Source organism: Zootoca vivipara, chromosome 9, assembly GCF_965207765.1.
Source record: "Zootoca vivipara chromosome 9, rZooViv2.hap1.1, whole genome shotgun sequence".
Taxonomy (NCBI): domain Eukaryota; kingdom Metazoa; phylum Chordata; class Lepidosauria; order Squamata; family Lacertidae; genus Zootoca; species Zootoca vivipara.
In genome coordinates this window covers 48,184,004-48,200,678 of record NC_142592.1, presented here as the reverse complement: position 1 = coordinate 48,200,678, position 16,675 = coordinate 48,184,004, and the positions used below count along the sequence as shown (strand labels likewise).

At 41.5% G+C, this 16,675-nt stretch overlaps 2 protein-coding genes across 4 annotated transcripts in view; one reads left to right on the top strand and one right to left on the bottom strand.

Annotated features, from left to right (window-relative positions):
- WASHC4 (WASH complex subunit 4) overlaps nucleotides 1-9,959 on the top strand; it is a 44,555-nt gene extending 34,596 nt beyond the window's left edge. The window contains exons 26-34 of one of the 2 annotated variants that reach the window (XM_088676731.1): nucleotides 436-544; nucleotides 2,107-2,173; nucleotides 3,461-3,547; nucleotides 3,641-3,788; nucleotides 4,518-4,614; nucleotides 5,972-6,168; nucleotides 7,423-7,519; nucleotides 7,646-7,718; nucleotides 8,485-9,959. In XM_088676731.1, the coding sequence (XP_088532857.1) occupies nucleotides 436-544; nucleotides 2,107-2,173; nucleotides 3,461-3,547; nucleotides 3,641-3,788; nucleotides 4,518-4,614; nucleotides 5,972-6,168; nucleotides 7,423-7,519; nucleotides 7,646-7,710 (867 nt within the window). In that variant the 3' untranslated portion in view covers nucleotides 7,711-7,718; nucleotides 8,485-9,959. Of the gene's footprint in view, nucleotides 1-435; nucleotides 545-2,106; nucleotides 2,174-3,460; nucleotides 3,548-3,640; nucleotides 3,789-4,517; nucleotides 4,615-5,971; nucleotides 6,169-7,422; nucleotides 7,520-7,642; nucleotides 7,719-8,484 lie in introns of both variants that reach the window. The other variant, XM_035128666.3, reaches the window with a different exon arrangement.
- Nucleotides 9,960-10,183: 224 nt separating this feature from the next.
- The window catches only part of APPL2 (adaptor protein, phosphotyrosine interacting with PH domain and leucine zipper 2), a 35,219-nt gene continuing 28,727 nt past the window's right edge, over nucleotides 10,184-16,675 (bottom strand). For both annotated transcript variants that reach the window (XM_035128670.3, XM_035128669.3), the window contains exons 15-21: nucleotides 16,400-16,558; nucleotides 16,243-16,295; nucleotides 14,773-14,947; nucleotides 12,962-12,998; nucleotides 12,703-12,843; nucleotides 12,232-12,279; nucleotides 10,184-11,191 (exon numbers count right to left, since the gene is read on the bottom strand). In XM_035128670.3, the coding sequence (XP_034984561.3) occupies nucleotides 11,060-11,191; nucleotides 12,232-12,279; nucleotides 12,703-12,843; nucleotides 12,962-12,998; nucleotides 14,773-14,947; nucleotides 16,243-16,295; nucleotides 16,400-16,558 (745 nt within the window). In that variant the 3' untranslated portion in view covers nucleotides 10,184-11,059. The remainder of the gene's footprint in view (nucleotides 11,192-12,231; nucleotides 12,280-12,702; nucleotides 12,844-12,961; nucleotides 12,999-14,772; nucleotides 14,948-16,242; nucleotides 16,296-16,399; nucleotides 16,559-16,675) is intronic.

The following is a 16,675-nucleotide window of genomic DNA, read 5'->3' as shown; positions in this document are numbered from 1 at the left end:
GAGTAACCACAGAATTACTCAATAATTGGAAAAGACAAATGGAACATGGGGATAAAATCTGTGCTTGGAGGGAGGATCCACCTATTCACACACACCTACCCATGTTAGGAAGGAGGATAAATTGTTGCAGGTTCCATTTACTGGCCTAAATGCACAGAAGCAATATATGTCTAAAATATAGTTGTGCATCTCTCTTTAGCTGCAAAACTCACATTTTGAATGTTCTAAAATGTTTTGCAAGGTAACGGGTCTTACTAAAATGTGGTTCCAAGAGAGATGGATATTTGCTTTCGAACTGTACATATTTTGGTTTATATAGCATGCTAGGGGTTACTGTTTTAGAAGAACAAAAGTGTTTGGAAAAATAAAATGGGGCTGACAAAGGTATTTCAAGTTACTTAATGTATTTCTTCAATCTTAAAATATTTTTTCTAGTACCCCTTTGAGAGAGCAGAGAAATTCAACCGAGGGATCAGAAAACTTGGAATTACACCTGATGGACAAAGTTATCTTGACCAGTTCAGGCAACTAATAAGTCAGATAGGTATGAAAATATATTGTAAACACTATATTGAGATATATTGCTAAAATCCAAAGATCTATCGGGTAGGACTGGGCATACCTAATGGGCTTGTTTACATTTTTTCCTTGGAACAGCAGTTCCCATATTCTATCACTTGGGAAGTTCCCTCAGTTTCAAAAGTAGCTTGTCTAAGTTCGGGCAGGGTAGGTGTCCAAAAAACATAAGCTTCCTTTGGCCCAAGGAAGTAATTGCGTAGTTCAGGGGTGGCCAACTCCCAAGAGACTGCAATCTACTTACAGAATTAAATTACTGCCCTGTTTTTTTTGGGGGGGGGGTTCAAGTCAAAGTTGTTGAGCTTTTTTAGGGAGGAGGAAAGCCCCAATTTTAGGTGTTTTGGGAAAAGAGGAACAGCCACTCACCAACAAATCGCTGGGGAAACAAATACCCTCACTCAGTAAACTCAATCTTCCATTCTGCAAATCGTGCCACAATGGAGGGTGGGGCGAAGCGGCTAAGGAAAGGGACCCAGTGATTGACCGCGATCTACCAGTAGATCGCGATCAACCTGTTGGACATCCCTGGTATAGTTCTTTCAGCTCTGAAACCTAAAATGCTGTTCACTTTATTAAATTATGAAAGACAGTGAGCACAACCTGGCCAAAACAAAGTACAGTGGTGCCTCAGGTTACAAACTCTGCTAACCCGGAAGTAATACCTCAGGTTAAGAACTTTACCTCAGGATGAGAACAGAAATCACGCGCTGGCAGCAGCGGGAGGCCCCATTAGCTAAAATGGTACCTCAGGTTAAGAACGGTTTCAGGTTAAGAACGGACCTTTGGAACGAATTACAGTAATACCTCCGCAAATGTCCACCTTGTCTAGTGTCCATTACAGCGAACGTCCACGGCAAACCCGGAAGTACTGGAACAGGTTAGCCGCTCGCACATGCGCAGAAGCGCAAACCGCTCCATGTGCATGCGCAGATGCGGCGCTTTGCCCTGCATCCTTTTCAGCTAGCAGCGAGGGCTCCGGAATGGATCCCGGCCGCAAAACAAGGTACGACTGCAAGTTCGTAACCAGAGGTGCCACTGTACTTTGAAGTCTAACAAATTGCAGTGGAGTAGATTAATTAAACACATTGGCTATACAGTGCTTACATCTTTCCAAATTAACATATGGAAAAATATGCACATTAGTCTTCACTATAACATTCTGTAAAGGGCACTACTTATGGTTGCCAGTGTATTCTCTCAATATGACTTGTTTATTTACAAATGAAATAGTATTGTGTGGGGGTGATGGGGAGATACAGCTTCATCAGATGTTTCCAACAGGTTTTAACTTTCTAAATCAGGCATCCCCAAACTGCGGCCCTCCAGATGTTTTGGCCTACAACTCCCATGATCCCTAGCTAACAGGACCAGTGGTCAGGGAAGATGGGAATTGTAGTCCAAAACATCTGGAGGGCCAAGGTTTGGGGGTGCCTGTTCTAAATGGACTTAGTGTCATTAAATTCTTGAGTGCTTGGTTACTTAATTTCAGGTACTTAAGTTTCTTGCTGCCTATACATTTTATTTTTAAAGGGAATGCCATGGGCTACGTCCGAATGATAAGATCTGGTGGACTTCATTGCTGTAGCAGTGCAATTAGGTATGCAACCAAAGATTTCAGCTTGCTAGTCTATGCTTCTGTGAAGCAAAGTGGGGAACCTGTATCCCACAGACCACATGCACCTCTAACCTATTTTCATGCCACCCCCCTGGTCACTGCAGGCCCACTGTTGCACACTGTGTACCATCTCATGGGAATCACCTCTTCCTGCATGAGGTGTGTGTGGATGTGAGAGAGACTGGCTGGCAGAGAACTGCAGAGCTGCAAACTCTGCATGTGTTTAGCTCTGGCTCAACCCACCACTAGTATGCAGTAGTATGCTGAGGGAATCTGGCCCACGACAGGGGGAAAAAAGCCTTTGCAGCCCCTTTTGGTTCTGTTTTTCCTTTCTGTGGCATGCCTTGCTGTTAATGCATGGGTATGGGTCCTACACTAGTGCGCATGTGCAGCACTGCTGCATGCAGTAGTGTGCAAGTGGAGGAACTGCCAGAGTTGTTCTTGTTCTGTACCACAAGAGTACAGTGCTTACAATAAATTCTGCTAGTCTGTTCAGTAAATTTTAATTTGCTTATTTTATATAAACATTTTTTTCTGATGAACTTGACATTTGAAGGTTTTGATGAGAAATATGGTGAAGGGGGAAGGATACAGTCGTACCTTGGCTGTCGAATGCCCTGGAACTCGTACGTTTTGGCTCCCAAACATCGCAAACCCAGAAGTGATTGCTCCGGTTTGCGAATGTTCTTTTGGAACCCGAACGTCTGGCGGGACTTCCGGGGCTTCTGATTGGCTGTAGGAGCTTCCTACAGCCAATCAGAAGCCGCGATTTGGTTTTCAAACGTTTCGGAAGTCGAATGGACTTCTGGAACAGATTACATTTGGCTTCCAAGGTACGACTGTATGTCTTCTCAGATTTTGATAGGGATACAGTTTTATTTCAATCAAATCTGTGTGAGGTTATATATAGATTCAATGTAAAGTATTATGCAAGGCTATCCTCTCTGTAACTGAGCAATCTTGATAGTTTGCATACACTATGTAATACTCCCCCCTCCGCCCAAATCATGTTCATCCTTGCCCTATTCTTTCCCCCCCTCTTGGTTAGACTAGAAAGCCATTCCATGGGATTTGTGAGCCAGAGAATCAAGCAGTGTGGAGGGTTCTTTTTTTAGAAAGCAAACCTTTGGTCATAGTGTAAAAATAAAAGCAAGCTTGTGATAAAGATCTGAGCAGAAGTAATGTAAGAAATATGAAGCTTAAGTTAGCGTTTTTATACATATCATGATATATAATTGTGAATGAATGAATCACATATGAAACTTGTAGGTTTGTTCCTGATATTGAAGATATCATTAATTTTGAAGAACTTGTGAAAGAGGAAGGTCTTGCTGAAGAAACACAAAAAGCAGCCAGGTAACCTTACTTGATGCATCGACAAAATTCTTGCAAGAACTGTTCCTTTAAAAACCGCCTCAAAGCATTTTCAAGTGTATCTCTGTTTTACAGGCAACTGGATTCTGTACTTGGTGATCTCACACGCAATTCTGCAGAAGGCACAGAGTATTTCAAAATGCTTGTGGATGTGTTTGCTCCTGAGTTTCGCAGTTCAAAGAACATGCACCTACGCAACTTTTACATAATTGTTCCACCATTGGTTAGTTTTGATCTTTCTTGGTTGGTTTAAACGATAAGCCATTTAGTTACATGTGCAGGATGTGCTTGTGTTGAAATTGGTAATTTTTTTGTAAGGTTGCACTACGTTTTATTAAATCACCATATGAACTGCCCCTCTCCACTAGGATATGGGGGTGTGTGTTATATGCCATTGTTGTACTGATACCCATAAAAAGCATGTCCTTTTCATGTAGAAAGTTACAGGCTGGACCATTACCTGAAACCCTTTAACAAGGAATGCTAACACGGCTAGGAAATACTTGTGTCTGAATGAGCAGATGGGACACCAAGTGACTGGCTAGATGAATAGTTAATCAGACTCTGATATTGATGTAAATAACCTTGAATAACAAATATTTTTAAAAAAATACTTCTGCTCCCCCCCCCCAAAAAAAATGCTTGATGGGATTTGTAATATATATATATATATGGAGAATGTTTAAATACACCACATTCTGTCATGGGCAACCTTTGCTCCCCAAAACGCCCCATTTGAAAAATCTGGTGAGGCTGACAATCAGTCTGGCCAGCGGGGGGAAATCATATTTGACTGACTGGTAGGATATGCTCTGAATTTGAATGAATTCATGAAGACCTCTCCTCAAGTAATGGGATGACATTGAGCTCTGTCACCCAATATGCCTGGGAGCTAGGCAGTTACCTGATAACTTACTGCCTTTTGGAGCAACTCCTTGTGTCTTGTTTTTAGGCTCTCAACTTCATAGAGCATTCAATCGGCTGCAAGGAGAAGCTGAATAAGAAGAACAAAGCTGGTGCAGCTTTCACCGATGATGGTTTTGCCATGGGTGAGTTCAGGAACCATATTGAGTCTTCTTGCATGGGTAACCATCATAAATTGCAGGTTTTGAGGTTTTATATGGAAGGGGACATAGTTCAGTGGTAGAGCACATGCTGTGCATGCAGAAAGTCCATGTTTAATCCCTGGTTTTTCCAGTCAAAAGGATCTGGGCTAGTGGAATTGTGAAAAGGATATATCTGCTTGCGCTCTTGGAGAGTTACTGACAGTCAGAGAACTGTTCTAGGTGGTTCAGAAATCCGACATGTATGAAGTATTTTCATACATGATCATCTATAGCTCTCAGCTAAGTGTATTCAAAGTGCACCCGGGAAGATAGTTGAACAGTGGTACCTCGGGTTACAGACGCTTCAGGTTACAGACTCCAATAACCCAAAAATAGTACTTCGAGTTAAGAACTTTGCTTCAGGATGAGAACAGAAATCACGGGGCAGCGTCAGCAGCGGGCAGCAGGAGGCCCCTTTAGCTAAAGTGGTACCTCAAGTTAAGAACCATTTCAGGTTAAGAACGGACCTCCGGAACAAATTAAGTTCTTAACCCGAGGTACCACTGTACAGAAAAGATGCATCCTTAGCTAGGTGGTCGGTGTGCAGTGTTGAGGTGAAGGGAGAGGGGAGAGAATCGAGTTTTCCCCCATGGAGTTACCTCAGCGGATAATGATTGAGTAGGCTTTGCTTTCTTCAATTTGTAATGGATTTCGCAAACATTCAAGTGCTTCTGGCAAATGTTTCACAGGTGAAGTTTCTTCTCTCACACTGTTATTGAGCAAACAACTGCACTCACTTGCTTAAGTGGACCCAAAGCAGACTGGAGAGGATTTTGAAAAATTGCCCCCTTGCCATCCTTTACAAATTTTCACCATACAGTGCTACCTCTACTTACGAATGTAATGCGTTCCAAACGCACATTTGTAAGTCGAAACCCATAGGAACACATTGGGAGAAAAAAATTGTAAGTCAAAGCAACCCTATCTAAAAATTCGTAAGTAGAAAAAATCCTATCTAAACAGCATCCAAGATGGCGGACGGAGCTCCATTCGTAAGTAGAGGTACCACTGTACTCTCTTCCCCTATGAGCAGAGGCGCAAACTTGATCGTGAGCCTTCTGTGGCAGAAAACCAGCTATTTTAAAAATGTAAATGAATAAATATTGACACGTACCACTGTATAAGCCTTGTATAAGAAGCATACAACTCTGAAGATTTGTAGAGAGGGAAAAATAGAGCTGGTGAGAAGATGATTCGGATATTAATGATCAAAGGCCAGTTTGAGGTACATGCACAGAATATGCTTGAAGAATGGGGTGCTTAACTTGATCGACTTGTTTTTTTTTCTTTTAATCTGCAGGTGTAGCTTACATTCTGAAGCTTTTGGACCAGTACCAAGAATTTGACTCTCTCCATTGGTTCCAGTCAGTTCGGGAGAAATACGTGAGAGAGATCAGAGCGTTAGCAAAACAGCAGAATGTTCAATCAGGTGTCCAAGATGAAAAACTGCTACAGACTATGAACCTTACTCACAAGCGACTGGAAGTTTGTTTGCAGGTATCAGTCTCTGTCAGAACGCTGGCCTGGGAAAGGTGGTGGGAGGCTTAAAATAAATTATATACCGTATATATACCGTGTGTGTGTATGTGTGTGTATATATATATATATATATATAATTTAAGAGTAGGGACCCAGGTGGCGCTGATCAGAAGGTCGGTGGTTCGAATCCCTGCAACGGGGTGAGCTCCCGTTGCTCGGTCCCAGCTCCTGCTCACCTAGCAGTTCGAAAGCACATCAAAGTGCGGGAAGGTAAACGGCGTTTCCGTGCGCTGCTCTGGTTCGCCAGAAGCAGCTTTGTCATTCTGGCCACATGACCCGGAAGCTGTCTGCGGACAAACGCCAGCTCCCTCGGCCTATAGAGTGAGATGAGCGCTGCAACCCCAGAGTCGGACACGACTGGACCTCATGGTCAGGGGCCCTTTATCATTTAAGAACATATAAAGCTGCCTTGTACCACATCACATCACCCATGTTGCTTGGAATTATCCAGAGTTCAGGGCAGGAGTCTTCCCCAGCCCTACTTAGAAATGCCAGACAGCAAACATGGCTCCTTTTTGGATAACAAAGCTATGGCTTTCCCCCTAACATTTAATTAATGGGCATCACACCTGAATCTATCCTTCAATGTAACCCTGTAAGCGTGAAGAATAGGCTGCAGTTAGGCAGAGAGCGCGGCAATTTGTACATGCTCCGTTACAACATCCAGCCAAATGCATGATTTATTACTAGCTGATGATAAACTTAAAAATTTAGATTTGGAGTTGGGGGTCCTCAAGAAGTAAAGTGTGGGGATTCCAAATGTGAGAAGTCTTGAGAACTACTGATTTTTTAGTAGAATTGAGGGGGACGGGAAATGGACCTTTACTGGCGTGCTGCTTTTTAGGACAGTGACATTTGTAGCTGACATTAAGTTTATGGGATTATAAATAGTTATTGTGGAAAGGAAAGGACTGCAGGATATATATATATTATTTAAAAAAAACAACCTGCAGAGGAAAAGTAGAAATGACCAAATTACTAGTAATGTGTCAGGTATGAAGCAAACTTTGATTTGAAAAGTGTAGTTCTGCCTTTCCCCGCATTTGATCTATTAAAAAAACCAGTGCAATTGATAGTGTAGATAAAAACTAGGAAGCACTGTAATTGTTATTTAGCGGGTTTCTGGTATCGGTGCACTTTAATCAGGTACTGTGAAGATTCTCGTTTTGTGGCATGCTAAGATTTGCTGAGAATTTCTTTAATTTTTCATAGGAGTTTGAACTGCTTTATTTCTCACTAAGCAGCGCAAGGATCTTTTTTAGAGCCGATAAAACTGCAGCAGAAGAAAATCAAGAGAAAAAAGACAGAGGTTAGTTTTAAAAAAAATCTTGTCTCTGGGAAAGTCTTGTTTGTGGTTTTAAAAAAGCATTGTAGAAGCAGTGCTTAGAATATAAAATTTGGAATATAAAATTCTACCTCTTTTGTATTTCAGAAGAACTTGGAAAAACAAGCAATGGGGACCTGTCCAACTCTAGTTCTACAGATCCTGTTGTGAAATGACAGCCTTGGTATGCCTTTTGGTTCTGTATGATGTAATTGTGCAGCCCCAAATTTGTAAAAGTGTACTGGTGATCACTAAGAATAACAATTACGCTTAAGTTGAAATTACTCCCTGTGTTCTGCAGATCTTTTGGCAGTCTTGGAAAAAATGTTCATTTCTTTAAATTGCTCTCATGTTGCCAGGGATAATATCACACTGGTATTTAGCACTGTGGTATTGGTCCCTCCATGATGTGATTCCTGATTACTAATATGAGGAAGTGGTGTTAGCTGGGCAGAGCAGTTTTTTTTTTTTTGAGGGGGGGGAAATGGTGCAGAACAGTAAGAAAACTGGTGGATATTGGCATGATATTTTAAACAGACTATATGTATATAGCTTAAATTCCATTAATATTTCATTGCTTTTTAATCAATTCTGTCTGTAATCCACTATGTATTCCTCAGAGAATAAGGTGGTATATTAATAAATATATCATCATCATCATCAGGGTGGCTTTTAAGGTAAACTTCTGCTCTACCAAAATTGCTAGTTTGAGCAAAAAGAAAAGCAGCAAAACTAGCAGGTAATTGGTGCAGCCCTAGTTAGACAGAATGAAGTGTTTACCTGCTATAGCTTCCTTCCTGGTTTGTAAGGAATCACTATTGTATTTGCCATCTCTTATTGCAAAGGAAGTTAATATGAATTGTTGGAGCTGCTTAACATGTTTAAATTGTTAAAATACAAACAAAATATGCAATGCATCTTCAACTCCTTTTTTGCTTTCTGTTTTATAGACATATAGAGCAATGGTGATTTGAAACAGATGGGACCAAACTGGCATAGAATTTTTCACCTTCTGAATCTGATAGTGACCCAGAAGTGCCATGAACTGTAGAGTAATCCATACTCTCACAACTAAAAAAAAATACAATTCATCTTTTCTGTTGACGTTTCACTGAAGTCTGTTCTTTAGCCTAATGTATGATTTTTGTCAGGGAGATTTCGTGTCTTATTTTGATTCAATCTTTTGCATTTGATTTAACCACAACCTTGACATTGCAGTTGCTGCTTAATTCTGTCTATATTCACTTCAGCACTAATGTCCCCATTTAAAAATCTGTCATAGTTCATAGACCTTTGGAATCCAAAGAACATGCCAACTTAGAGGGCCAGTCTCTATCTTTCAGAGACTGACACTGTACAAATATGTAAATTTAAGGCACTTCTCTGTTATAATAAACATTCATTGCCATTTCTGCTTTTTTGGCCTCTAATTTGGGAATCCTTAGTTTAGGGCATCCCATGTGCCTGAATTGTGCAGTGCTAACCAAACTAACATGGTCTTGTTGACTCATAAAAACAAACATCTGTAGCCTTCATTGGGGTCTAAACTTATGTATATATTCACAGAAGCAGAGCATGTACATATGTACAGTCCAATGGCTTTCTTTGTGAATATAGAATGGTAACTGCACTCTGAACATTTTACATCATGTAAACCAATTTAATAGATGAACAGTTTTAAGTCTTTAATGTGACTTCCAGTTTACATTTTTTTTTTTTGAGCAAGTAGTAATACATTCCTTCTGGTGCCATGGCATAGGATCTTATTCTTCATCACACAGTATGTACATGTGATGGGTTAAAATTGTGAATACCTGCAGCTATGTTAAAAGCAAAAACAGCGGCACTAAAAAGATATGGAGGTACTATTTTTCCTTTACCCTTCCCCATCTTTATATGCTGTTTTCAAACATGAAAACAACACCTATGGCCACTTTTTCATAGGCTCAGTTTGCAAAAGCCAGAAATAAAGGGAAGTCGTATTTTCAAATTCTTATGCATGGTTGAATTGTCAGGATCTTCCTCTTCATGAATTAACAGGATGTGGACCTGTAAGCCTCTTCCTCTAACAGAAGTCTTAAGTGAAGAACAAACCCCAGGAGCATACATTTTGTAGGCTTAAAATGACTGTTAATACGCTTATCTAGCCTAGCAGGAGTGGTAAAATGGGTCAATACAACAATGCTATCATAATACTTTTTGACTGTGCACTTGTATGAGTCCTGCTACATGTTGTCATTGAAGTAAATTTGACCAGTCCCATCTGATTCTGTTAGTTCAAATTCTCAGGAAGGAAGGGGACCAAATATTAACATGTCTTGCTCTAATTCATTTTGCAAAACCATTTTGTTTCATTATCTCAGGTTTCTTTTGTTCTGTTTGATATTCTGTACATACTGTTAATAAATGTAACTTTGGAAAAGTGGATTTATTTTACTTCATGTGTACTTAGTCTGAGACTGGTTTTAGTTTTCATAAAGCAGCTAAAAAGTTTCATCTTTCAGATGGCATATTGACACCAGAAGAGGAGCCTGAGATTTTATAGTGCAAACGCTATAGTTTCATGCTTAGGAAGAGAATGTTTATGTCCTCTTTTTTGAAGCCAGGACAAGTTAAGCAACCATAGTTCCAAACATTCACACCGTTCAGTTTAGTTCAAATAAGACTTTACTCTAGCATTATTGCTAAACAGTTGCATTGCAAAATGTGGACCCTGTTTGTTAACATTAAAACATATTTTAACATTAAAAATATCCACCACGGTCAGGAAATCAGGTGAACTTCATTAGATCTGGCTCTGTTCTTGAATGTTACTTGGATTTAAGATAGTAAACCCAGAACGTCTCCCACTACAGTACTATTAACCCCAGAAGCATCAATGTCACACTGGTAAGATCATACAGACAATATTAGGCTTAGATTGGTCCTTGTTTGGAGAGCCATGCAGCCTTGACACCGGCTTTCTTTTCTAAGTCGCACAAGTGCATCTCAGGCTGCCTCCATCTAGGTTATAAACAACCACCCCCACACTGAACTGGGCTAACTCTTGAGCAAGCCTCCTTTGTGTTAAACCTAGAAGGGCACTAACCCAACCTTGTAGATCAGCATGAAAAAGAAAAGGTTTAGTTGGCTCATGTGAGCGGCTGAGACTTATGAGGAGGTTAAGGCATGTAGCTGCTAGTCTACCTGCCACCTCATTCTAGGGCAGAGTGCCTGCTTTATTGAATCTACAAGTATGGTCCCTGCAAAAATGGTAGGCACTTGAGATATTATCTAGAGTAAGCTTTCAGTATTAAAGTATAAAAATAGATAATAGGAAAGTGATTTATCAAATAGATCTGTAAACAGCCTAGCTCAAAATAGTGTTCCTGTTAACCCTCTTAGAAGTACAACAGAGCCTAAAAACTTCACACAGAAGCAAACACATTTAACTATCACTGGTAGCCATCAGTAAGTGACCATGCTCGTTGTTTGGAAATAATTTCAAAGGTTGTCAGTTTACCACACCAGAAATCCAGACCAAGCTTATGCCTCGGACTCCTCCTGCCCATCTCCCTGTACTGTGTTGTCCTCTTCTGACTGCTCATTCAAGAGCACGAACTTCCCATCATTGGTTAGTGGCACAGATGACATTAACTGAGCTAGTGCTTCCGGATCCTATAATGAAAACACGACGAGAGTCAGTGGAATAGTTATCCAACGGCCTGCAATTATCTGTCATTGGGGGGGGGGGGCTCAGTTGTTCTCAGCAACGTAATTCCTTGCCTGCTTTTAAAACAACACTAGACCACACTGCTAAAATGAGTTCTAAGTCAAGAGGATAGAAACAGTGAATTGACAAGACTAGATTAAAGCAAGCTTCATTCCACAGTGAGGATCCTTGTGTGCTTTCGATTGGCTATATAGTATGCTGCAGAAACAAAGTTGAAATTGCAACTCATTTTCAATGTGCTGACACCCAGGCGCACCATCTATGTGGGGCTGTGCCCCCCCCCCCAGTTCTGTGGCAGCTGCACAGCACAGGTGTGCATTGCATGGTGACATTGCACAGTTCTGGGCCCCCTCAATCACAGGGGCAAGGCGATGTACCTCCCAACACCTATTTATAGCTAAAATGGTATTTGTAAACTCTTTACCCTACTGAGTTGATACTGTGACATTATGGGTACAGCATGCTCTGCTAGTCAATGTGTACTTGAAAAATGCAGAGAAACTAATAGTTAAGGCCTTTGTCATTTAATTTACAGTATTTTAAATGCATTTTATTTAATGTTGGTGCAGAAACTTGCATTTCTCAATATGTACAGGAAGACCTGAAATGGATCCAAACAAGTAACAGTAGAAGAAAAACCCCAGACGGTTAAGGTTTCTGTTTGGGTGGCAGGTTAACACACAACTGGAGGCCCATACTTAATTTACCTGCGTTGCCTCTGTCATGATTTTTTTCATCGTCCACATTCACTTCCTGCATCTGTCCCATTCACTGTATTGTTCTGGGATCCCCAACATGGCCTCCTGCCCCTTACAATTTTTACTTCCATGGATATGCTGCCCCTCTTTCCTTTCTTTTTAAAAGCACAGCTGGTACTGAACTGGCTGGAAAGCAAAGTGCTGGCACCCAGGCACCCATCAGATGCCAGAGTTCAGGCTTGAAAGCAAGATTCAGTACTGAATAGATAGGAAGAGTGAAACATTACCTTGCGAGCTTCAATGATTTCTTTCCCGAGGTTTATTGCATAACAGATCTGCAGAAGAAGCAGAGATCGGCCTTAGGAAATTTTTCTGTTATCCTATTCTGGTTAGAGCACCAGAAAAGCAGAAGCATGTAAGCTGAGACCAGGGCATAGGCGTTGTGGAAGTTTAGCCAGTTGCTTGCCAAACATGTATGGCAAAGAGTGCAGTACAAGGTAATAGCAAATAAACTCTGGTGTTTCTCTTTCAGAATCTTATTTGTCTATAAATGTGGCCACAACAGGGTTAAGCAAGTGGGCATGGATCAAGGGAATTGCTACGGAATATTTGGGGGGAGTGTGTGTGTGTGTGTGTTTGCAAACTAAGCAAAGCAAATGGACTCTACTCACTAAATGCCCACTTATGACTTATTATGGATGACTACAATTAGAACAAAATGTATTCTAAAAACCATGCAACGAAACGCATCTCCAGACCTTTTCGCCTTCGGTGTTACTCTCAAATACATAAGCGCTCATGGACTCTTCGCCTGGGGACTCTGAGATGGGAACCACAAACCCAATCAGTCTCTTGTTTTCTTGATGAGCAGCAAATTGTGTCACACTGGCAAGTTCAAACTGGAAAAACAGATTTCACAATTTTAAAGACTTAGTAAGCAGGTAAACATTTAACAACTTAGCATTTAAAGCCTTAACTGACAATTCTGTAGTGTGAGAAATGGAAGAATATACTTACACTTGTCCTCGTAACTTGTGTTTGCGGATCTATTAATCTGTTGTTAGTGTAAAGGGGAAAAAAAAAGTAGATTAGATCCCCTTCACAAGATTTAACGTCTGAGAAAGTACAGGAGCCCTAATCTGGCTCAAGAAAGTTGGGCCTAAAGCTGACACATCTTCACATGCTACTTGTGAGAAAAGGAAAAGTGAGCAGAGATGGCTAGATGCCCTTAACCAGTTATGCCCTTTTTGAGATTACTCCATTCCCACAACTGGGGAGGGGCGGGGAGGAAGTGTTCCTCTTCCATTTTTCCTCTCCAACAAGCATTCATCATTCTGTGGCTGCTAAACATTCTCAGTCTTCATTGATCTCTTTAGTTTTTAAGGGTTGCCCCTTTAAGGTCTCCCCTCCAATCCTTAATTATTCTAACCCTTCAGCAAGAATAGTAGCCATTATCCTCTTCTCTGCATTTATTCCCACCCACTCCCTGGACTGTATATGCAAAAGCACACACACACACGCCAGACCTTAAAAGTGCAATATGAAAAAGCAACGTGATCTATTATGTCATGTACTATTATGTCATGCCACTACGCCTCATCCTACAACAAAAAGTTTCCCTTCCCTGTGGTCTTTAGCCCTCCACATGTTAGGTGGCAGCTTGTTATTCCTGACCACTAGCCACGGCCGATAGCGCTCCAACAGCACTTGAAATGTTACCAGTTCAGTATCACTGTTGAGAGATTCTCTGATTGACCCTTCCATCCTAGATATGCTTCCTTGGAAGCAAGTATTTCAGAAACTAGCGTTATCGCTAACAATTGAAGCTGGATTCAGTGAGAGTTACTTCCAAAAGAGGTAGGGATTAAAGGTGCTGTAGCCAGTGAGAACTAGGAGCTGAATCCTAAAATCCTGTTTGGGTTTTTGCTGAGTCAGTAGCATAAAACACCATCAGATTGCTTCTTCACTCAAACTAATCTAGGTCAATCGAATCTAGGTCAAACTAATAACTTTTGGCAGAAAGCCAAGGTCTGCTTCTACCTTAGCAACAGTGTTTCTATTGGTTGAGGTTCAACACTGAGACTTGTTATCTGTGAAAGCCAGTTCAGTATGTGTGTGGTGAGTGTAGGAGAGAAATTGCTGTATAGGTTGAGAGAGAGACAGAGAGGAGAGGATTTATTTTGCTTTGCTTTGTATATAGAAACTCTGTTTTCTTTTATTTTAATAAATCCTGTATATAGTTTATTCTGCGTCCAGACGTCTAGTCATTTTCAGTTACTGCCAGAAGCTTCCGGAAAAACCTGCGCAAACTCTGCTGTGTTCAGGCTGCAGTCACACCTGACACTTAAAAATTCTAAGAGATCCTTGGATCCAGCAAAGGTCCCTAATAACTAGGGAAGAGGAGCTATCCCTTCTCACATCAGTCAGGGACACCTAGGCCTCTGGAGGGACACAAGGGAGCAGGACATCAGCAAAGGTTATCTCCTCCCACTGCCCTTAGCAAGTACAGTAATACTTGTTCGTAACCCGAACGCGACCTGAAGCGACATTTTGCGCATGCATAAAGCGCTATTTTTGCGATTTTCGCGCTTTGCGCATGCGCAGACCGCGCCCCGCTTCTGCGCACGCGCGCGGGGCGAAAACACTTCCGGGTTTGCGCAGTTCGTAACCCGAATTGTTCGCAAACCGAGGTGGTCGTAACCTGAGGTACGACTGTACCAAGAGTACCCTTTTCAGGAGTTCCAGCCCACTCACAGAATCAGCTCACAGACCTCAACATCAACGCAGATCATGCAGAAGAAGAAAGCAAGCGAGGAAGTTTTGCTTACTTCAAGTCGTTGCTGGTGACCAAGAGGTGGGATTCCGTTGTACGGAAAATGTTGTGGATGGCCCGAGCTGCTAGCACCTGCCTCATTGCTTCGTAGATCACCTCAACCGTGTGGTCGGATCTGACCGCCATCGATCCTAGAAAGCGGACTACAAACATCTGCTGCAAGAGCGAATCTGGGGAAAGGAAATAAAAAAAGAGGACAGAGCAACTTTCTCCTAGTTTATCCTGTTTCTCGAGTTAATAGGACATCTGATCTCTCACACACACCCGGTGTGCTGCTTTCTCTTCTTCAACATGAATGTTCTCATGGCAGGTTCCAGTTTATGGATGCTCACTTCTTCCCCCCCCCCAATTTTTTTTAATTACTTTTATGAAAACAAAACAAATAACACAACAACAAAAAAGAAAACACAACATTACAAACAAAAACAAGAGCATATAAAAGAAAATATACCTTTCACAATTTTTCATCCTTTCTAATCATTTTGGGGGTGACTTCCTCATATCCCCCCCATACTGCGTTTCACTGTATTTCAACTTTAGCAATTTCTATTTCCTAACTTTTTAAACATATTTTATATCTATCTATACTTATTTTAAATCTAACCATTAACTATAATTATTTCATATTATCCTTAATCTTAAAATAATCTCTAAGACTACAACATTATACGCATTTCCAAATCCATTTCAAACTAACTAATATTGCAATATTTCTTCAAATAATCTTTAAATTTCTTCCAATCTTCTTCCACAGACTTTTCTCCCTGGTCACGGAGTCTCCCGGTCAGTTCAGCTAGTCGCATATAGTCCATCGTTTTCATCTGCCATTCTTCCACCGTTGGCATTTCTTGTGTCTTCCACTTCTTTGCTATCAAAATTCTTGCTGCTGTTGTGGCTATGGATGCACACTTCTTGATTTCAAGCAGTGATGGGAAAGTATGAATGGGTCGCAGATCTAATCCCATAGGGTAGAGATGCAGAACTTCTGGCCTTCCGTGTATTCTTGGACTCCAACTCCCATCATCCCTAACTACTGGCCAAGCTGGAGGGCACTGATGGGAATTGCAGTCCAACAACAACAAAGAGTGCTACAGGTTTCCATTATCACCTTGCCCCCTGCTTGTGAGCATTCAGAAGCATTTGGCCATCTGCAGGAATGGGGGTTGGTGGGCATTCTTCACAAGACAAACCAGGGATGGGGAAACCTGTGGTCTTCCAGATGTTGTTGCCCCAGCCAGCATAGTCAAGGATGGTGGAAGTTGTAGGCTAGCAGTATCTGGCCACAAGGTCTCCCCTCTTTGACACAGACCATGGTCCGACCTAAAAAGTGGAGCTTGGGGCACCATTTGTGACTGAAGAGAGTTTACCCCATGGATCAAATTTACAATAGACCTTGTAATTTTAGACAGCTTTGGGGCTCAACAAGACTGAAGTTTATGAACAGCAATCCCCAGAAAATTCTCACCTGCCTCATCCTCTTTCTTGTCATCTTCTGACTCTCCAAATGGGTTCGTGCGCCTGTTAAAATACACACAGGGCGGGAGTTAATGGCTACATGGCCAACCTGAGAAAATGAGGCAAATGCAAAAGGGAGTACTTTGTCAAAATCTCACTGGCTGTACCTGCCGCCCCTGTTCTGATCCAGGAACTCTGTTGCGGGAAGCACAATGTCAAACTGAATTGGCGTTCCAGGTGCAATTAACTCAGTGGGTTCTGGAATGCTGGCCGGCTCGTTTGGGGCTGCCCAGTCATTCTGCATCTCCACATTCTTCACATCCTGGCTAAAGCAAAAGGAGAGAGACAGAGAAGATGGCCCCATATGAGAAAGAGAGTGCTGTGAGAGCTGGAAGGGAGGGGGGATTCCTAGAAATGAAAACCTGGGTGAGTGAGCATTCAGT